Source organism: Ranitomeya imitator, chromosome 1 (assembly GCF_032444005.1).
Source record: "Ranitomeya imitator isolate aRanImi1 chromosome 1, aRanImi1.pri, whole genome shotgun sequence".
Taxonomy (NCBI): Eukaryota; Metazoa; Chordata; class Amphibia; order Anura; family Dendrobatidae; genus Ranitomeya; species Ranitomeya imitator.
The window spans coordinates 248,744,117-248,766,065 of record NC_091282.1 but is presented as its reverse complement, the minus strand read 5'-3'; the positions used below and the strand labels follow the sequence as shown (position 1 = coordinate 248,766,065).

Here is a 21,949-nt window from a genome sequence, read left to right as displayed (position 1 = left end):
AGAAGTGTCAGGAGGACTGATCAATATAGAAGTGTCAGGAGGACTGATCAATATTGAAGTGTCAGGAGGACAGATCAATATAGAAGTGTCAGGAGGACTGATCAATATAGAAGTGTCAGGAGGACTGATCAATATTGAAGTGTCAGGAGGACTGATCAATATAGAAGTGTCAGGAGGACTGATCAATATAGAAGTGTCAGGAGGACTGATCAATATAGAAGTGTCAGGAGGACTGATCAATATAGAAGTGTCAGGAGGACTGTCAGGAGGACTGATCAATATAGAGGTATCAGGAGGACTGATCAATATAGAAGTGTCAGGAGGACTGATCAATATAGAGGTATCAGGAGGACTGATCAATATAGAAGTGTCAGGAGGACTGATCAATATAGAAGTGTCAGGAGGACTGATCAATATAGAAGTGTCAGGAGGACTGATCAATATAGAGGTATCAGGAGGACTGATCAATACAGAAGTGTCAGGAGGACTGATCAATACAGAAGTGGCGGCCTCGACCAATCAGAGTCGCGGGATTTCTACGTCGATGCTGTGCCGGTCTCTGATTGGTCGAGGCCTGGCGGCCTCGACCAATCAGAGAGCCGGGATTTCCAGGACAGACAGACAGACAGACAGACGGAAAAACCCTTAGACAATTATATATATAGGTGTGTGTGTGTGTGTGTGTGTGTGTGTGTGTGTGTGTGTGTGTGTGTGTGTGTGTGTGTGTGTGTGTGTGTGTGTGTGTGTGTATGTGTGTGTATATATATATATATATATATATATATATATATATATATATATATATATATATATATATATATATATATATATATATATATATATATATATATACACATATATATATATACACACATATATATATATACACACATATATATATATACACATATATATACATATACACATATACACATATACACATATACACATATACACATATACACATATATATATATATATACACACACACACACATACATACACTAGATGGTGGCCCGATTCTGACGCATCGGGTATTCTAGAGTATGTATGTATATAGCAGCCATATAGCACAGGCCACGTAGTATATAGGAGTACTACGTGGCCTGTGGTATATACCATGTGGCTGCTATATACATATTGTAGAGTACCCGATACGTTAATATAGGCCACGCAGTAAATAACACAGCCCACGTAGTATATAACACAGCCCACACAGTATATAGCAGCCATGCAGTATATAGCAGCCACGCAGTATATAGCAGCCCACGTAGTATGTAACACTGGCCACGTAGTATATAGCACGCAGTATAGAACACAGCCACGTAGTATATAACACTGCCCACGTAGTATATAGCAGCCATGTAGTATATAGCAGCCATGTAGTATATAACGCAGCCCACGCAGTATAGAACACAGCCCACATAGTAGCTAACACTGGCCAGGTAGTATATAGCAGACACGCGGTATCTAACACAGCCCACGTAGTATTTAGTAGTGTGGGCACCATATCCCTGTTAAAAAAAATAATTAAAATAAAAAATAGTTATATACTCACCCGCCAGTGGGATCCAGCGTAGATCCAGCGAACCTCTGGCGATGCGCGCGCGGCTGCCGCCATCTTTCGTTCCCAGGATGCATTGTGAAATTACCCAGATCACTTAGCGGTGGCCGCTAAGTCTTCTGGGCAATTTCACAATGCATCTCTGGGAACCGGAAGCTGTTGGCAGGCGCGAGCGCATCGTCGGACTACGGAAGGTGAGAATAGCAGGTTTTTTGTTTTTTTTATTGTTTTTAACATTAGATAGGCAGCATCAATAGTAAAAACTTGTCACACAGGGTTAATAACGGCAGTAACTGAGTTAGCTACCCGCGGCATAACGCGGTCCGTTACCGCTGGCATTAACCCTGTGTGAGCGGTGACTGCGAGGAGTATGGAGCGCGCGCCGGTCTCTGACTGCAGGGGAGTAGGGAGGGACTAATCGGACTGTGGCCGTCGCTGATTGGTCGCGGCAGCCATGACAGGCAGCTGGCGAGACCAATCAGTGACTTGCATTTCCACGACAGACGCCGCGACCAATGAATATCCGGGACAGACAGACAGGCGGAAGTGACCCTTAAATTATATAGTAGATGTATATCTATCGTGTATACTCTAGTATAAGCTGACCCCCCTAATTTTGCCACAAGAAACTGGGAAAACTTAATGACTCGAATATAAGCCTAGGGTGGAAAATGCAGCAGCTACCGCTAAATGTCTAAGGTAAAAATAGATACCAATAAAAGTAAAATTAATTGAGACATTGAGTAGGTTAAGTGTTTTTGAATATCCATATTGAATCAGGAGCCCCATATAATACTCCATAAAGTTTATGATGGGCCCCATAAGATGCCCCATATAATCCTGCATAAAGGTTAATAATGGCCCCATAAGATGCTCTGTTGATTATGGCCCCATAAGATGCTCCATAAAGATATTTGCCCCATATAATCCTGCACAAACGTTGATTATGGCCCCATACAGACACTTGCCCCATTTGCTGTTGCTGCGATAAAAAAAAAATAAAATAAATAAAAAAAAAAAAAGTTAAAAAAAAAAAAAATCACATACTCCCCTCTCCTGCGCTCAGGCCCCCTACACTTTCAATATTCACCTGACTTCGTTCCGGCGCTGCTCCATCTTCAGCGTCTTCTGAACTGACGCTCAGGCAGAGGGCGCGCACTAACCACGTCACCGCACCCACTGACCTGAGCGGCACTGCAGAAGATGCTGAAGGCCGGTTTCACACGTCAGTGGCTTCGGTACGTGAGGTGACAGTTTCCTCACATACCGGAGACACTAACTGACGTAGACACATTGAAATCAATGTGTCTCTGCACATGTCAGCGTGTTTTCACGGACCGTGTGTCCGTGTGCAAAACACGGAGACATGTCAGTGTTCGTGGGAGCGCACGGATTACACGGACCCATAGGGGTGGAGCCGCATATTCATCACTGTAATGGGCGGCACCACGTGACCGCTCATACAGGAGAAGGTGCGGCGCGGAGAGGACGCTGCGAGGGAGCGGGTGAGTATTTTATTAACAGCGGGCGGGCGCACAGGGGGTGGGAGGGGGGTGGGGACAGGGATCTTTATTTTAAACACGAAAACAAAACAAAAAAAAGTATTTTTCATATCTTCTCTCCAGGGAATGCTGCTGGAGATAAGATATGAATGGTGGCTTCAGCACCACGTGGGGGGGGACAGCGCTTATCTCTAGCGCTGTCTCCTGCACGCTCCGTGCGGTACCCAGTTGGTACACGTGTGCCACACGGATGGCCTACTTGAGCTCACGGACACACGGATAATTCCGGTACCGGAATTATCTGGACATGTGAGACTGGCCGAAGACGGAGCGGCACCGGAACGAGGAGCAGGTGAACATCGCGCAGCACTGCGCTCCCCTCCACGTTATACTCACCTGCTCCTGGCACGGTCCCTGCAGGTCCCGGCTTCCCTGGCGCCGCAGCTTCTTCCTGTAATGAGCGATCACCGTTACCGCTCATTACAGTAATGAATATGCGGCTCCACCCCTATGGGAGGTGGAGCCGCATATTCATTACTGTAATGAGCGGTACCATGTGACCGCTCAGTACAGGAAGAAGCTGCGGCTCCGGGAGAAGCAGGGACCTGCAGGGACCGCGTCAGGAGTAGGCGAGTATAATTAGACAGCCCCGCCTCCCTCTCCCCTGCCGACCCCTGGCTATGACTCGAGTATAAGCCGAGAGGGGGACTTTGAACCCAAAAAAATGGGCTGAAATTCTCGGCTTATACTCAAGTATATATACACACACACACACACACAAAGATACACACATATACATATTTAAAAACTGATGTCATAATTCATTGATCTGTTTGCTCTTTCAGCAATCTCATTACATCAATGATGCAGGCATCTATAAGAAATTTTATAATGTATCTTATCAGAGAAAAGTGTTTTTCACAATTAGAAACACATTCTTCCCTCCCCCCAATCACCACCTCAAACTCAACATCACCTCAGAACAAACTCACAACTCAATCTCTCTAAGGCAGTGTTCCCCAAGTCTGGTCCTCAAGAGCCACCAACAGGTCATGTTTTCAGGATTTCCTTAGTATTGCACAGGTGATAATTGCATCACCTGGACAGGCAAGCATTCAATGACCTGTGCAATACTAAGGAAATCCTCAAAACATGACCTGTTGGTGGCTCTTGAGGAACGGAGTTGGGGAACACTGCTCTAAGGCAAGACAGCCTGCCAGCACAATGAGGAGACAGGCTACACCCATCATACTCAGAGAAAAGACGGGTGTGAAAAATAGCATAGGGAGACAGAAAGAACATGATGAGCTTTCTAACAAATCTTTTATCTCAGAGCTGGATTCTCATCTACACAGCTCAGGACTGCAGTATAAGCTGAGCCATGTTGCTCCTGCTTGTGTGCTAGATAAGGAATGAAGAGCAGGAATGTGTGGTGTGTGTGTGGTGTGCTCTGTATGGAAAACAGCAGTTAGTCTCCCCTCATCAGCTTAAATTAAAATTGCTAATTAAAAGATAGAGCCTGCAGAGGGAAAAACTAGTGGAAATGTAGTATACAGGTCATTTGTTGACCAGAAATAGCATAGCCCTCTTGTACACACGTATGACAGCTTGGTTTGAGAAGTTTACTTGAAATTGTAGTTACCCTTTATAATTGCAACTTTTATACTTTCTGTCAGAGCAGAACATTAGTTAGGTGGAACATTATCATGAGTCACTTCCACTACCATTTTAATCCAAAATGTGTAAGAAAAACATCCGTTTGCAGCAATGTAAAACACATTCCTCTTTTGTACCTATATTCTCTTATATTTTTTTTTCTATAAAAAAAATACTTACTTGGAGAAATTGAATTTGGGGTACCAGATGTTATTCTTGATAAGCACAGTAAAATTTTCAGCAGCTCCAAGAAAAGCAGGCCTAAAAGAGGGGGAATTATCAGCAAATGTAATTTGCAAGAGCAAATCGTGAAGTCTGAGATCACAGATAAAAAAAAACAATCGAGCAGATCATTACAAAATATCCTCTACTTTATGAAAAATTATATTAGGATATACATACGCATTAAAAAATTAAAAACAACAAAATCATGCTTTACCCAACAAATCTCTAGATCCAGCTCTGAGTCTCCACAGCTGCATCAAGTTTCTGGAATCGGCCGCAGTGATGACGTCACATCGACAGTCAGTGAGCTCAGCGGCACTGGTCACAGCATTCTGGCACTGTAGAGTCATGAAGCGCACTGATTGGCTGTCAACGTGACATCAGCGCCGACCGAAGCCAATTCCAGACATCAAAGCAGTGGCAGAAACTCACCAGTGGACCTGGGCACGACGAGTAAAGCACAGTTTGTTTTTTTCATAAACTGCGCTCAGGGACTGGAATTTTCTTAAAGAGGACAACCCACTTAAGCTTGGTGATGTGTTCCCACACAGACAGTGGTCCTGGTGCTGGTTCATGTACTGATGGTGGTACGTAAGACATGCCTACGGTGCATGGCCAGAGCAGCACCATTCTAAACTTACAATAATAATTTATCTCTTTTGGGTCAAAAGCCTCCAACCTCTATCCAAAAACAAAAAAACTCCCTTTGTTGGAGTCGACTAGTGTCAACCCATTCTTTCATCAGAATACACTTTTTACACCATTTGCAAGAGCAAATCATTCACGTCGTGTTCCCCACCCCCCCAAAAAAAGTTGAATTACAAAGATTTTTTTAAAACTTTGATACTATAATAAGTTCTAGGTCTCTAAATGGCAACTTTGAAATATATACAGTATATACAATTCGTAATGACACAAAAATTTATTTCTGCTCCTCTCCATAGGAACTAGATACGACATGTAGCCCAAGGTGGTGCCAGTGACAAAAAAAAATAATCTTTAAGGAAAATAAATAAATACCCATGCTGTCATACAGCTATGTCGATTTAAAAAAAAAAAAAAAAAATCATACTTGGAATGAGAATGAAAGAAAAAGAATACAAAACAAAATAGGCATGTCCTGAGTGGGTTAAGTATCTTCTACCTTTACAAGTCATCTTTATATACTTTCTATGATGACAACATCCTGACTCCCAAAGGGTTCTAATGAAATCTGGGCTGGAGGAATTTTACTGTACAAAATTAGGAAATTGTACAACTCACATTGGAACAGTTATGTCGTTTTCCACTGGACACCATGCACTCACTTCACATGTTTTGACTGATTCGTTATAAGGCACACAGCGTCCAGTCTGTACTCCTAGGTAACAGAAGATTGCAACATTTGTTTAAAGCCAATAAAAATTACAGATCTATATTGTCACAGTGAGAATTAAAATATATAAACGCCTTTACTTGGTTTCTTCCCTGTGACAGTTTCCTTCTATTCCATCTATCTAAAAGTTTGATATGGTGCTCCATAGAAAATTGCTACATAAAAAAAGAATAGGACTAAAGGGAGAATGTGCGTAATTTGGTTAACAAATGGCTCAGTGATAAGAAAAAGAAGATGGTTATTAATGGACTACACGCAGATTCAGTCACAGGGCACACTTATATACCACAGGGGTCAGTACTGGGCCCTCATTTTATATATTTTTTTAAAGACGTTTAATAATGACCTTGCTGAGGGTTTGGGGAGTACAATTTTAATACCTGCAGATAATGGTAAGTTTTGTAAGGTACTGAACAGAGTGAATGATACTTGAATATTACAGAGGGATTTTAGGAAAGATGGAAATTTAGGAGCAGAAATCGCAAATTCGGCAACTATGTAGATAAATATAAGGTCATGCACTTGGGCGGAGGAAACTAAATTTACAATAAAATAGCAAACACGTCAACACTTGATCAAACTTCCACTTAAAAATACTAGGGGATACTGGTGACCATCAAAAGTGACTTTAGTTACCAGTGCCAGGCAGCAGTTGCCAAGAAAAATAAAGTCTTGCAATGCAATTAAAAAGAAAAAAAAAAGGCAGAAATGCCCATGACAAGAACTTAGTTTTGATGCTATACAAATCATTAGTCAGGCCACTGTGTACAATATAGGGTTCCAGTGTAGACAACTGAACTAAGGCGGATCCAGCGAAGAGTGATTAGGGTGATTAAGAGAATGGGTAAACTGCAGTGTCGGGTTATGTGACAGGTTATCAAACATGGTGTTACTCAATTCAGAAAAAATGAAGGCTTAAGGGCAATCTTATTACAATATACAAATATTTGGACAGTACAGATATCTTTCTAATGATCTTTTTACACCTAGGTAGGTAACAATAAAAAGAGAGTAAACTCTACATCTCAATGAAAGTTCTCATCGATGTGGATTCTTCTCACTGTAAAAGTTCTGAAAGACTATTGAATTTTCTGCCACATCAAGTTGTGATGGTCAATTAATTGAAGCCATTCAAGGAGGACATTAAAGATTTTCTTGAAAATTGTTAATTAATTGAAGTTGTAAAAGGAGAGCCTGGAGGATGTTCTTGAAAAATATAATATTACAGATTATGGGAACTTGATTCTGTGATGGGAAGTTAATTAAGGGAACTATTCTGATTGTCATAGATGGCATTTCCCCCCTAATATGAGGCAATAAGCATCTGACTCATAGGGTTTTTCCTTCCTCAAGATCAACACATTAAGAATACAATGTGAACTCGAAAGATCAGTGTATTTTTCAAAAGCAAAACAAAACTGACTCAGGACTTTTAGGACTAAGCCTAAAAGAGTACCATGCTTCACTTGCATACATGTAGCTATTCTTGTGGCTTTCAGATCTACCCCAAGAGGACCACTACATTTGTGACACTCCATGAATCAGTGGGGATAAGATTTGTCATACAGAAACTATAACTGAGTATTAGAATACAGCCTCATTTACGAAGTACTTATTTTATTTACCATCTTAAAGGGAGTCTGCCTTTAAGACTAAACCTCCCCACCCCCAAAGACTGCATAATATATGGGTATGCAGGTGTCCATATGTTTACATTTCAATCTGTTGCTGCATTCCCAAGAAATTAGCCGTTTCATTAATTTGCAAATGCCGCATTTAATGCTCTGGGCGTTAACAGAGCACTTCCCAAGCCTCTACCTCCACTGGAATATTTCGCCACCTAGCTCCAGCCTCTTTAGTTTGTTTAACACAGGAATTCATGTAGTGAGCCATCAAGCAAGAAGAGAGGCTGGTGTTAGGTTGGAAAACAAGCTGAAGAGGCAGAGGCTTAGCGGGAAGTTCTCCGCCACACCCAGAGCACTCAATCCCCTTTTTCACATGAATGAAAACATTCATTTTTATTTGGAAATGGGTTTACATTTCTAAGACCTGCATGTCCTTATGCAGTTTGGGTGTGTGGGGGCAGGCTGACATAACGTGCTGACAGATATCCTTCCCTCAATATTTTCCTTAAAAGGGTAACCATACTGTGTTCCCAGCAGGTAGATAGGATACTAATGTTAGCTGCTCTTGTGAGGTTGTGCTAAGGCATAGTTGGAGTACTAGAAAAGCACTGAGCTTCAGAAATCAGTGTGAAACCTAAAATTAAAGATGTTATCTAGGAGTGCTTGATGAAATATATTCAGCTGGAGGGGTTCTCTAACAGTCCTCCAGCAAAAGTATCTGCAAGAATGAATGGTGCAGAATCAAACTATAAAATCAGAAGCCATTGAAGATCTGTCTTTCAGAGTTAATGGAGCTGCAAGATAAAGCACGGTAGTCATTCTCTATAAAGTAATTTTACCGTGTAGATGGATACGATTAATTGCCTTAAAGGTATGTGCACATGAAATTTATCCACTTTTTCACAGCGACAAAATCCACACCAAATTGTGTAAAATTTGCTGCAGAATAGACTAAAGAAATGCCGAAGACTTGCAACAGATTACAACCTTCGCACTGCATTGAGTAAAGTCTGATTTGAAAATCAGCAGAATGAATTACCGTAACCTTGTAAAACCATTTCTCTCATATATGCTCTAGTCGGAGTTTAAATCTGTAGAACTTATATTTAACCATACAGAGCAAGTGTATTAATAGGAGGCCATACCATTGCTGTGCGTTCCTACATAACCTGGGGTACAGTTACGATGGGAATGGCATATTGTGGAAGTATCCGGTAGCTAGGAATAAAAAAATAAATGAAATTCAACCATAGTAGTTTGTGCTCAAGTACAAGGATAGATTGGTCTTTCAATGGACATGGTGCAATTCTGAATGTATACTGTGGCAGTGCTTCAGAGAAAAACAAAATGTGATGGCAGGGGGTTCAACTGCAGGACACACTTTGAACGCCTTATTTTCAAAGTTTTTAAAAAATTTAGTTTGTCAAAAGTGAACAATCAATTATCTGGGACATAAATACTCACCTCTGCACACTGGCGTTGGGTTTGATTTGGTGTCAGAATTAGATTTGTCATGACAAAGAATGCATTTTCTTCCTGTAATAAATAACATTTAGTAAAATATGGCTTAATGAGACAGGTTCTGTCCTGTTAGGGGACAAATTACAATGGAAAAGTGAACCAGCATACATTTAACAGTACATTTTTACTAAAAATGTTAAAGCCAAAAGACTAATAATGCAAGTTCAAGAAAATCTGGTGACCCTGGGCAGGATACAGCAGCAATACTCCACATCACTACACCCATAGGCTCGTACAAACCCCGATTCCTGTTAATAAAGTACATCCATTGAGCAGAACTCTACCTCTCTCTCAGGCTTCCCAAATACCCTCCCCTCCAAAATACCTTTCCTCTTCCCCACTCCTACAAAGCAAAATGGCAGCCCCCAGTGGCTTCAAAAATAAAATAAAAACATACCGTAAGTTAAAAAATTTAGTTTTGTATTAAAAATATTTGTTTATATAAACAATCATTTTTAATTAAAAAAAAATTGTGGCACCTTTCCTTTAATATTCTTCTTTTCACATTCTATTGAATCAAAAGTAGGCCAGTATAGCCAAGGACTGATTGGAAAACACATAAGATGTAATGAGTTTTCTTATTCAATATCATTAGAAAACCAGGTGATTTTCAACTGAATTACAGGGATGAAGATTTTACTTTATTTTTATTGAAGTGATCAAAAATTGTTCCGCTAAATGAACCAGGGGTCAAACATCCTTCAGTGGAGTCCACAGAACAATATATGACCTGCACCCTGGCGCCACCTAATTCCTGCTTGTCCTGGCAATGAAAGAACACTGCAATATGGGCTCTATGAAAAAAAAAGCCCAACATGAACATGAACTAGAAGCTATGAATAGCTTCTAACGTGCCTTTCCTATACAAAGTCATAGAAAACGGCAATTTTATCCAAATAGATAGCAGAATGTCAGGTGATTGCATTTATAAGCCTTTCAAGTCTGGCTTCAGAAAAAAAAAAAAAAAAACTTGCCCCTCAATCAGCACTCATATAAGTACAAATGATCTGCTTTTGGCAAGAGAGAGTGCACAATCCTAATACGCTTAGATCTTAAAGCATTATAACAGACTTGAGGAATTCTGCAGAATAGAACAGTTCTTTAATGATCTAGTTCCTTCCTAGCTGGAAGACCACAAAGTAACGACTAGCGCCTTCTCTCCTCAAAATAGAGAGTAGAACATTGCTTGGTTCTATCCCGAAAGTAGTTTGCAATTAATATGCTAGCATTAGGCAAAGTACCGTAATCAAAAGCCATGGTCTGGCATAGCACTACTAGGCCCAATTAAACCTGATGTTTAAGCCAGCAATCAATGACCAATCTACTGCTACAAACGAATGGATGAAGGTTAGTTGGTTAAAACTAAAAGTTATTTCCACTGAAGGTCAGTGCCTAACAAAAGAAGGATTTTTTTTTTTTTTCACCATAAAATCTCCTTCCATTACTTGGGGAACACAGGAACAATGGGTGCAGTCTGCGGTGACCAGGAGGCCGAGACAGAAAATACAACTTTAAAAAAAAAAAAAAAAAGTTGGCCTCCAACAGGCTACACCTTGCCTATTGGTACCAAGATACTCAGGAAAAACAACCTTCCTGGGAAAAAATAAAGCTCAAACGCACGCCCAGTGGAAAATTAAGGGAGGGTGCCGTTTCCCCCAATGAGGGTTAGGAGAATTTTAAGGTGTCAAAAATCCTCTTTTCTTGGGTGCCTCCTTGGGGGACACATGAAGCCTTCCTAAAGCAGTTAGCGGATGTGGTAAAGATTATAATTTTGCAAGATGCTACAAACTGCCCGAGTAGAGTGAGCTGTGACCCTTAATGGGGGTGATCTGGCCTTAGCCCGGTATGCTTTCAGAATGGTAGATCCAATCCAGCGATCAATGGTAGCCTTAAAAGGTGGCCAGACCTCTGCAGGCATTCCGGGATGACTAACAAGGCATTTGAATGTCAAGCTTGTGTAAAAATCCCTTAGAGAGATGGGAGGGCAAAGGACAGAAGGAAAATCACCTAATTAAAAAGGTAAAATGCAGACATCACCTTATAGATAAAAGAATGTATCACCTTATCTAAGTGAAGGACAAATAGCGGAAAGCAAGAGGAGAGAGCTGCCAGTTCTGAAACTTGCACGATGGTTTTATTGCCAAGCTGAAAACCACATTACAGGAAGCTGGAGCAGTGAGATGTTCCTGATCAGCTCAAAAGGAGGGGCTGAAGAGAGTCCAAAACCAGGTTGAGGTCCTGTGGATCCAGGTGTGTGGGGGAAAGGGGTGATACGGTGGCACAGAGTGTCCCGCATCCAGGAAAAAAGCCATGCCCTGAGTCTTGGAAGCCTGGTTCTTCTGGAAGAGGATATACAAGGAAGAAACATGGTCCTTGAGGAAAGCGAAAGCCATACCAGAATGTAAAAAGGAGAGCAAAACTGGAAAGGAGAAATACATAGAAGCAATTAAAGGCAAAATCATTGGAAATCACACCAGCAACAAAAATGGCTTTCCAAGTGCGATGGTAGATACACGACTTGGAAAGCATTCTTGCCTGGATCATGGTCGGAATTACTCAAATAAGAAGGTCTATTGCTTTCAAAAGTGCGGCTTCAACAGTCATGCCGTTACATTGAGAGACTCTGAATTTGGATGAAAAAGGGGACCCTGGGAAAGCAGATCTTGATTTTCTGGAAGGCACCATGAGGCTTTGCAAGGAGATTGTTAACTTTCAGGTACCAGTAACTTCTGGACTAGACTTGGGCAATGAGAATGATGGGAGCTCCTTCTGTCTTGATCTGCTTCAGCAGCCAGGTTAGCAGGGGCAGTTGAGGAAACAGGGGACGAACTGAGACCGCAGAATTGCCAGAGCATCAGAGGCTACTACAAGAGGGTCAAAAACCAGAACACTATTGTAGGGTCTTAATACGAGAAAAAAACAAAAAGGAAAAGAACCCCTTTAAAAATTAACTTTTAATGGTATATACGGTATATATAAAAAATAAGAAAATTATAATAATATGGGCGTAAGGAGGGTCAGGAATGGGTTAACGCAAAAGATGCAGTCTGGATGAAAAGTAAAGCTTACCATGTACGCCTAGGGTTTGGCACAAGTGAGTTACAACTAGGAAAGGTCTAGAGAAGATAAAGTGTGTGTTACCCTATATGGCCCTTCCTAACAGCGGAGGTTGGCATCCTTGATATACGAAATGGCCCCCCGCTCCAGCGTTCCATTCACATATGCTGCTCGTGGCTTATCAAAATCATTTTCCCTGATGAACCCAGTTTGGACAGACAAAAGGGTTGAAACGTGGGGTTCTTTTCCTGTTGGTTTTTCCCCTACTGCAAGAGGGTCCCAAGACTTTCTCAAGAACCTTGTAACCTTGTGGTTTAGTCTGGATGCCATCAGATTGACATCTGGAGTGTCCCACAGATGAAAAACAGATGAAGACCTGCAGATGAAAAGATTATTCTCCAGCAGATAGGTTTAAGATTTTCACTCCAAGTATGTGGACAGCTGGAGGTGCACAGAATTGTTAGTTCTGCACAGCTCAGAATCTGTGAGACCTCTGCCATGGAAGACATACTTCAAGTTCCACCCCGATGGTTCATTTATGCCATGGGGGTGGCATTGTTGGACTTGTGCTGGCAGTGAAGAAAAGAAGGGCAAATGGCTCAGAGTTCCAGGACACTGCTGGGCATTTCTTCCATGAGGTCTTGGACAGATAACTGTCAAAAAACAATCCTTAGCCTAGAAGTCTGGCGCCCATAGTCAGAAACTACCAACAAATAGGAAGACACGCAGGGCCCTGGTGCATCAGACACGAGGTCAACCACCAACTGAAAGACTGGCAGATGTGTAGTATTAGAAGAACTGGACAATCCAGAGAGAGGATGAACTTGTCTTAACAAGATAGAAGAGCGCTTTGCAAGGGTCTGGAATTAAACTGAGTAAATGGATTTGTCTTGATAGTTGCCACCAACTTGCTGAAGAAGATCATGCAGAAGTAGAGGGGGTTCTCAGGGCTGCCTGACTGAAGAGGCAGACGTCTTTACCTGTGTGAGTAAAACCTTTGCCCAAAGTCCAACAACATCCTCAGATGCAGCACTGGGATCAGAGGATTTTGGCCTGTCAATGCACCCGAAGCAAGACAGAGTGTCCAAGAAGGAAGGGTCCTTTATGAGAATGTCATCCTGTACAACTAGTTATAAACCTCCTTGTAAGATGAACCGCCATGACCGTTGGAAAGTGTTACAAGGACACCCTGGGGGGTCATGGGCAGGCGGAAAAAAGAGAGCCACGAATTAGAAATTAACCCGATTGACTGCAAGGCGGAGAAACCTCTGGTGAGCAAGAAGGATGAGGATGTCTAGGTAGCAATTAAGGATACCTACTGAAGACAAAAATTCCCTGGGCTCAATGGAGGCTACAATGGATAAAAAGACTCCATCCTAAAGTGAAGTTGTCAGACATTTTTTTTAGTCCAAAATGGGCCAAACTGAATTGACTTTCTTTTTAGATTTGAGTAAAAAGCTCTGAAGCACTCCTGAGGAGGGACTGGTATAATGACCCAAGCCTGGAGAAGGAAAGATATGACCACCTGGAAAAAAAAAACAAGTCAAAAACACAGTCCCTGGTGGGGACTGACATGATCTGAAGAAATGGTTACACGGGAGGACAGTGAATTCTATCAAGTAACCGTAGCTGACCGACGCGTTGACAACTGCAGAAAGCTATGTGTCCTGTAAGAGAAAAAAATACGGTAGTTGCCAACCGGGTAGAGCCCCTGGTAACAATCCGCCAGGCCTTGAACCATGTAGTCATCAAGGTGGGGCTGACTTGAAAGATGGTCTCATATTTTTCTGGTGCAAGGGATCTGTCTTGGTGATTAAGGCCACATCCTAACAGGAGCTGTCAAAAAGAAGAAAACTAATGTGGGAACAACGTGCTTTTTCTGCTAGTAGTGTCAAATATTGTTATACAATTCGGCCCTTGAACATGCAGAAACCCTGAAGAGGAACGCCCGATATAAATTTCTTGCACTTGAGGTCCGCCTTCCAAATGATTCATTTAAAGGGGCTCTTAAATGAAGTATGAAAAGTTATAGGTTCTGGCTGGACACACCTGGATTGGTTACCTAGATTTTAAACCAGGACCATCTTTTTGGAATCCCCGCATCTCTACAACTACGGTTGTACAGGTTGGAGTTCATAACGCGCAGCTTAGAAAAACTTCATGTTCTGTGCATGTTTTTATTTTATTTTTTCAAATTCCAAACGACACCATATTTAATTTTTCTTTGTCAAGTTAAGATTTTTATATCTTTTCATATCTGTATGTTCAACTATATATGGCATGTAGACAGTAATTATCTGTACGATTGTTTCTGCACATATACTAAAGGAGCAAATTACGGTAACCATTTTTTTTTTTTTATTTTAGCCTGTACTTTTTACAGATGCTCAGTCATTTGATTTAATACTAAAAAGATAGTGCTGGACTCAAAATGCTAGTTTGAAAATAAATAAGGATGACAAAAAAAAATAAAAAAAATTACATGTCAATTCTTAAGTCTACGAGATATATTTTACTAAGGTCTACAATTTGCATTGTGATATCTGGTGACGGATCCACTTTCAAACTGAAAATTATACAAATTCTGGTAGTTACTAGAGAGAACAACTAAAGAATCACAGCTTGCCTATTAAGTTTAGGATTCATTTAAATAGCTGTCTGATAGAATATTTGCAATTCTTGAAACCACCTAAAAGGGAAGTTAAAGGTGTTCTTCAGTTTAAAAAAATAAATAAATTTAAAAAAAGAGGGTATTCCCATTATTTCAAGACACCGGCCACTTTATAGTACAGTATATCTCTAAAATCCCATAAATTCCCCAATTATTTATGCTACTTCAAATCAAAGCCCTTGGATGCCGATAGATAGGAAGTGTAAAGAAAGAAACCTGGTGATGTGCAGGTTATTGGACAGAAGATGGCAGCGGACATATAATTTACCCACAGTTTGTGCATTGAAAGGCAGCCGTGCAAAGAGCTAGTAAGTAGTCGCTTTGTGACGTGGCTGTGAGCGGTAACCCTGGGGGAGGTACTCTTCTTCCATGCCCCGGCACATGAAAATGGGGGTCCTGGCTGTGTGTATGTGCTGTAGTTACCACGGCGATACACCCCCTACAGACCGTATGGTGCCGATATATTTGGCGAGCCAAGACCAGATGTTACGGAGATAAGTGAGGGCGAGCATAATCCAACAAACTTTTCTTTACTGAACAGTAACTTGATAAGAACTACGTACATCAGAGAGTAGACCCAATACTTCATGAACGCTTCACTTGAAATATGCAGAAATAGGCAATTTTCAGTTACATGCGATGATGATACATTGATTTTCTCACATTTCACAACAATCCAACAAACCATCACGGGAAGCTCCATCTTCCCCAGTGAGGATCGCACGGGTCAAGGTTTAATGCTACGGCCTTTCACAGCTACTCAGCTCCTAGTTGATTTGTGAAAACCCCACTGGCTGGGGTACATAGGTACAACGTCTCACAAGTACCTCCATTTGATCAGGGCCGCATGCTTTCTATTGCCACACTGCGTCTTCAGCTCTCCATAGAACTCATGTCCCAGTAGGGTGACACTCTGGCTTTACCTCTAATATAGACACTCGTTTCCTAAAGTCCTGTTAATGCAATTCCTTCATTTCACTTTCCTTCAATTCAAAGTTTCATACCGTCACAATAGCCTCCCTGGCCTGTACCTGGAACCTTGTCCTTTTCTGTCTCTGCCATGGCTCCTTCATGAAATCCGACTTTCCACTTGTTCTTCATTTTTCTTGGAATTGGACTGTGACATTTCGAGTCTCCTTCTTGAGTCATGAACACCATTTAAATGCAGATCTGCAAGTAGCTGTACCATAGTTCAGTACTTCTCAGTTGATAAACTGTATCTAACTACAAACAGGAAATTTGCCACAGCTAGTGCCCATATAACTCCTCCCATCCTGGGCTAGTCCCATCTATTACTGTTTGTTGCTAGCTAGATGTTGCTAGGCAACAAACAAAAACATCAACATTTCAAAACATAGCAATGCAAATCACAAAATAGAAATAACCACACTAAAAACAATGCAATGCATTATATAACCACAGATTTTTCATGAGGGATGTGCCAGCATTTCAACTTCCTTACTGCTTCGCCTTCATTTTCAGAGACTCTTTGCTCTGCACTGTTCCCATGGGGGTTACCTTCTGACATCCAGTGGCGCATTCAATTCAGATTCAAAACAAATATCCTCTAGCACCAAGGCAAGTAAGTTTGCCAAAAGGCCCCGACGCCATAACTTGACAAAAAAAAAAAAAAAACGCCACCTCACCTAATTAAAATTGGATGAAAACAATCCTTTTACTGCACGTTCATTAAACATCTATTTATATAATTGCCTTGTAATGATGTCACTCTATCCCAGAATTCCAAGCAGAGGAAGTTCACCGACCGCCATATTGGGACACCAAAGTGATGGGTGTCGCAGTATGGAAACTGCTGCTGATACCAACCTATTGCACAGTACCACCAGCGGAACACCGCTGCATCACACTCACAAAGCCTCTTGCACGGTACCACCAGCGCAACACCGTCACAAACACGCCACCGCCGAAATCAGCCGAATGATTCACTGACTGCTGCCATCTTTGTACAGGAGGAGCGAATGCGAAGTTGCACAAAGATGGCGGCGGTCTGATTTACTGCACCTGTGCGAATTACGCGCAGGTACAGGGAATCATTCGGCTGATCCCGGCGGCAGATACGCAACATGTCTACAGGCAGAGGAAGGCGGTCACATTAAAGGGGTTTTCCCATGAACGAAAGTTAATTTTAAAAATTTACTATGTCTGACCGTGTATGGAGCATACACCCCTGGGCGGGGGAGGAAGCAAAAGATAAATACTGACATTACAGCAGGGGATCACAGTGGATTCATTTTGTGAGGTAAAATATTTCACTGACTGTTTTTAAAAAATATTTTACCTCACAAAATGTATCCTATGCGATCTCCTGCTTTAGTGTCAGTAATGTCTTTTGCTTCCTCCCTTGCCCAGGAGCTGTGGTATGTTCGGTGAGACACAGACTTTTTAAAATTAACTTTTGTTCGTGGGAAAACCCCTATAAAAAGCAAATAACGTGGCTCCTCCGAAAAAGTACGCCAATGACAATGAAAAAAAAGCAGCAAAGGCACAACATCAAAGACAACAAAGGGCTGATGAGACTCTTGAAGAGCAACAGCATCACTGGGACAAAAACAATGCATATAAGCATAGGCGTCAAGCACATGAGTCCCCTGATGCAAAAGTCATTAGATTATCACAGGATGCCATTAGGCAACAACAGTGTCGCATGCCTGCTCCCTTCATGACATTACCGCCCTCCCGATACGATAGCATCGGGCCTCCATCTAGTAACTATAATAAAAAGGCAACATGTCAGTCAACAAGTGCCTTTTTACTGTATGTTATCTGGTAAACGGAAATTAAATAAAAGGATTGTTTTGATGCCACTTTGGAATATGACATTTATATTTTGTTGGATTCCTCCATATTCCAATAGAATAAAAAAAATATATAAAAAAAAGTCTATATACCTCTGTGTGAAATACGGGATATATAAAAGTATTATAAAAGTGTCTTATCTATATATAATTGCCTAAGGGTTTTTTCCGTCTGTCTGTCTGTCTGTCCTGGAAATCCCACGTCCCTGATTGGTCGAGGCCGCCAGGCCTCGACCAATCAGCAACGGACACAGCGACGATGATGTCATAAAGGACGTAGAAATCCCACGTTTCTGATTCAGCGACGGGCACAGTATCGACGTAGATGTCATAATGGTTGCCATGGCGACGATGTCAAAGGTTGCCTCGACCAATCAGCGATGGGCACAGTCTGCCGCGAATTCTGGAATCATCATTGTCCATATACTACGGGGACATGCATATTCTAGAATACCCGATGCGTTAGAATCGGGCCACAATCTAGTACCTCTATATGCACCTAATTATGGATCCATGCAAAGCACATTCTAGCCCCCACTGAATTTTACACATACCACAGGTCAGATTAGTAGGCATCAGAGGAAAAGGAAATGTTTTTAAATACTGTACATGAATTTAAAAAAAGCCAACAATCCTAGCTTTAATGTTTGCTACAAGCACACAGCAGAATATGGCACTAAGCCCAGCTTTCACAAAAGTTCATTAGTACTACAAACTAAGTACAGTGGAGAAAATAAGTATTTGATACAATGCCGATTTTGCAAGTTTCTCACCTACAAACAATGGAGAGGCCAGTAATTTTTTTTTATCATAGATACACTTCAACTGTGAGAGACAATCTTAAAAAAAAAAAAAAAAAAAAAAAAATCAGATTGTATAATTTTTAAATAATGAAACTCCATTTTAATCACATGAAATACTGTAAGTATTTGATCACCTACCAACCATCAAGAATTCTGGCTCTCACAGACCTGTTAAAGAAAAACTAAGAAGCCCTCCTACTCTGCACTCATTACCTGTATTAATTGCACCTGTCTGAACTCACTATCTGTATAAAAGACACATGTCCAAACGCTCAAATCATACTCCAATCTCTTCACCATGGCCAAGGCTAAAGAGCTGTCCAAGAACACCAGAGACAAAGTTGTAGACCTGCACAAGGCTAGGATGAGCTACAGGACAATAGGCAAGCAGCTTAGTGAGAAGGCAACAACTGTTGGCACAATTATTAGAAAATAGAATTACATAGTGGATGCTTTCCTGAAACGGAAACCCGCTACATTTAGCCCAACTTGGGTCTCTCCCTAAGGTGGCTAGCATGTATGTATAGAAAATAGAAGAAACACAAGATGACTGTCAATGTTCCTCAGTCTGGGGCTCCATGCAAGATCTCTTGATAAAAGGTCAGGAATCAGCCCTGAACTACACAGGTGTACCTGGTCAACAACCTGAAGAGAGCTGGGACCACAGTCTCAAACATTACCGTTAGTACGCCCGTTTCAACCGTTCTGATTTCCAGTACCGGAAATATCAATGTCCGTGTGTGTCATACGTGTGGCAACCGTGTGCAGCATCAGTACCACACGTATCGGTGCCAGGGAAGCTGCGGTACTGTTAGCGATGTTCCCCGATGCTGGGTGCTGAAGACAGCTCCCATCATTGTCCCCTGGCTGTCGGTGATCAGCGCAAGTAGTGGGAAAATGTTGAGTTATATTCAACCAATATCAGTGAGAGAAGGTGGCGGATGATAGGAGCATTCATCAGCCGCCGCCTGCGCTATAAATAAATGAAAAAAAAAAAAAAAAAAAGGCATGGGTTCATCTGTACTTTTGATAATTAGCCAGGCAAAACTGACAGTAAGACTGGTCATCTAGAGCAGAGGTCCCCAACTCCAGTCCTCAAGGCCCACCAACAGGTCATGTTTTCAGGATTTCCTTTGCATTGCACAGGTGATGCAATTATTACCTGGGCAAGACTAAGGAAATCCTGAAAACATGACATGTTGGTGGGCCTTGAGGACTGGAGTTGGGGACCCCTGATCTAGAACAGAGAGGTATCCATGTGTTTTTTTTGTTTTTTTTTTAATTATTGAAATAAATAAAACTGGCGTGGGGTCACCCTCATTTTTGACAACCAGCTCTGCTTAAGTAGACGGCTGGAGGTTGGTATTTTCAGGCTGGTTAGGGGCAATGGATATCAACCCCTCAGCCTAAAAATAGCAGCCTGCAGCCGCCCAGGAAAAGCACATCTATAAGATGCACCAATTCTGGCGCTTTACCCAGCTCTTCCCACTTGTCCTGTAGCCATGGCAAGTGAGGTTCATATTTATGGAGTTGATATCACCTTTGTATTGTCTGGTGACATCAAGCCCATGGCTTCGTAATGGAGAGGCGTCTATAAGACACCTATCCATTTCTAATCCTATAGTTGTAAATAAACACACAGCAAGTCTTATTTGAAACAAAATCAAAATACACTTTTCCATTTTTATTTAAAAATAGTTAGGCTGCCGTCACACTAGCAGTATTTGGTCAGTATTTTACATCAGTATTTGTAAGCCAAAACCAGGAGTGGAACAAATAGAGGAAAAGTATAATAGAAACATATGCACCACTTCTGCATTTATCACCCACTCCTGGTTTTGGCTTACAAATATTGATGTAAAATACTAACCAAATACTGCTAGTGTGACGGCAGCTTTATACTCACCTAACACCCATTCCATTGAAGCCTTTGCCTCCTGTAATAAAATTAAAAAACAACAACACCCATATCCCTCACCTGTCCATCATTGTTTCCCACACCCAAGTCCATGTCTGGGGATTAGTAATTTTCAACCTGGATGGTGCCAAGATGTGACTGTCCAGGCTGAGAACCACTGATGAATGAGCTGCCGTGACCAGCGGTGACATCATCGACATTACAGCCTTTCTCTAAGGCTGTGTTCCCAGCCAGGCTGAACTGCGCTGATCTCAGCACCGTGAGAAAGAGTAAGAGTTCTCCGCAGTACAGCTCGACTGAGAACACAGCCTCAGTGACCAGCAGTAACCTCAATATCACAGCTGGTCACTGATGCTCGCAGCAGCTCATTTATCAGTGGTTCTCAGCCTGGACACTGAGCGGTCCTCAGCACTCAGCACTGGGGAACAGCACTAACAGTATTACCGATTCCCTTGAGCCGGTAAGTGTGGTACTGATGACACACGAATGTCATCCGTGTGTCAGAGTGCGAGGAGTTTTGCGGCTCGTGCTGTTAAAAAAAAAACAAAAAAAAAAACAGACATGTCAGTGTACGTTGCCCACAGATACACAGTCCGTGGAAACACACTGACATGTGCACAGACCCAATATAAAAAATTGACACCACACATACAGGACACACTGATGTGAAAAAGAGGCCTAACACTACATTGTCATGGATGAAAATCCTGCAGGGCAAGCAAGTTCCCCCTATTCAGACGGGCTTGGACATGTGCTGACGTGAAGTTCACGAATAACCATCTGAATGATCCAGGGGAGGTATGGGAGAAGATCATGTGGTCAGATGGAACCAAAACAGAACTTTTTGGTATCAACTCCACTCTCCATGTTTGTAAGAAGAAGGAGTACAACCCAAAGAACACATCCCAACTGTGAAGCATGGTAGGGGAAACATCATACTTTGCGAGTGCTTTTCTGCAAAGGGGACAGGACGACTGCACCGCACTGAAGGGAGGATGGATGGGTCATGAATCGCAAGATTTTGGCCAACAACCTCCTTCCCTCAGTAAGAGCATTGAAGATGGGTCATGGCTGGGTCTTACAGCATGATAATGACCCAAAACACACAGAGCAACTGGCTTGATCCATAAGAAGCATTTCAAATTCCTTGAGTGGCCTAACCAGTCTCCAGACCTGAACCCAATAGAAAATCTTTGGAGGGAGCTAAAACTCAATG

General features: G+C 41.8%; 1 protein-coding gene across 2 annotated transcripts in view; it reads right to left on the bottom strand.

The window, feature by feature from the left end:
• P2RX4 (purinergic receptor P2X 4) overlaps positions 1–21,949 on the bottom strand; it is a 122,653-nt gene that overhangs the window by 56,524 nt on the left and 44,180 nt on the right. For both annotated transcript variants that reach the window (XM_069755360.1, XM_069755370.1), the window contains 4 exons: positions 9,412–9,483; positions 9,093–9,165; positions 6,211–6,307; positions 4,903–4,983 (listed from right to left, as the gene is read on the bottom strand). In XM_069755360.1, the coding sequence (XP_069611461.1) occupies positions 4,903–4,983; positions 6,211–6,307; positions 9,093–9,165; positions 9,412–9,483 (323 nt within the window). The remainder of the gene's footprint in view (positions 1–4,902; positions 4,984–6,210; positions 6,308–9,092; positions 9,166–9,411; positions 9,484–21,949) is intronic.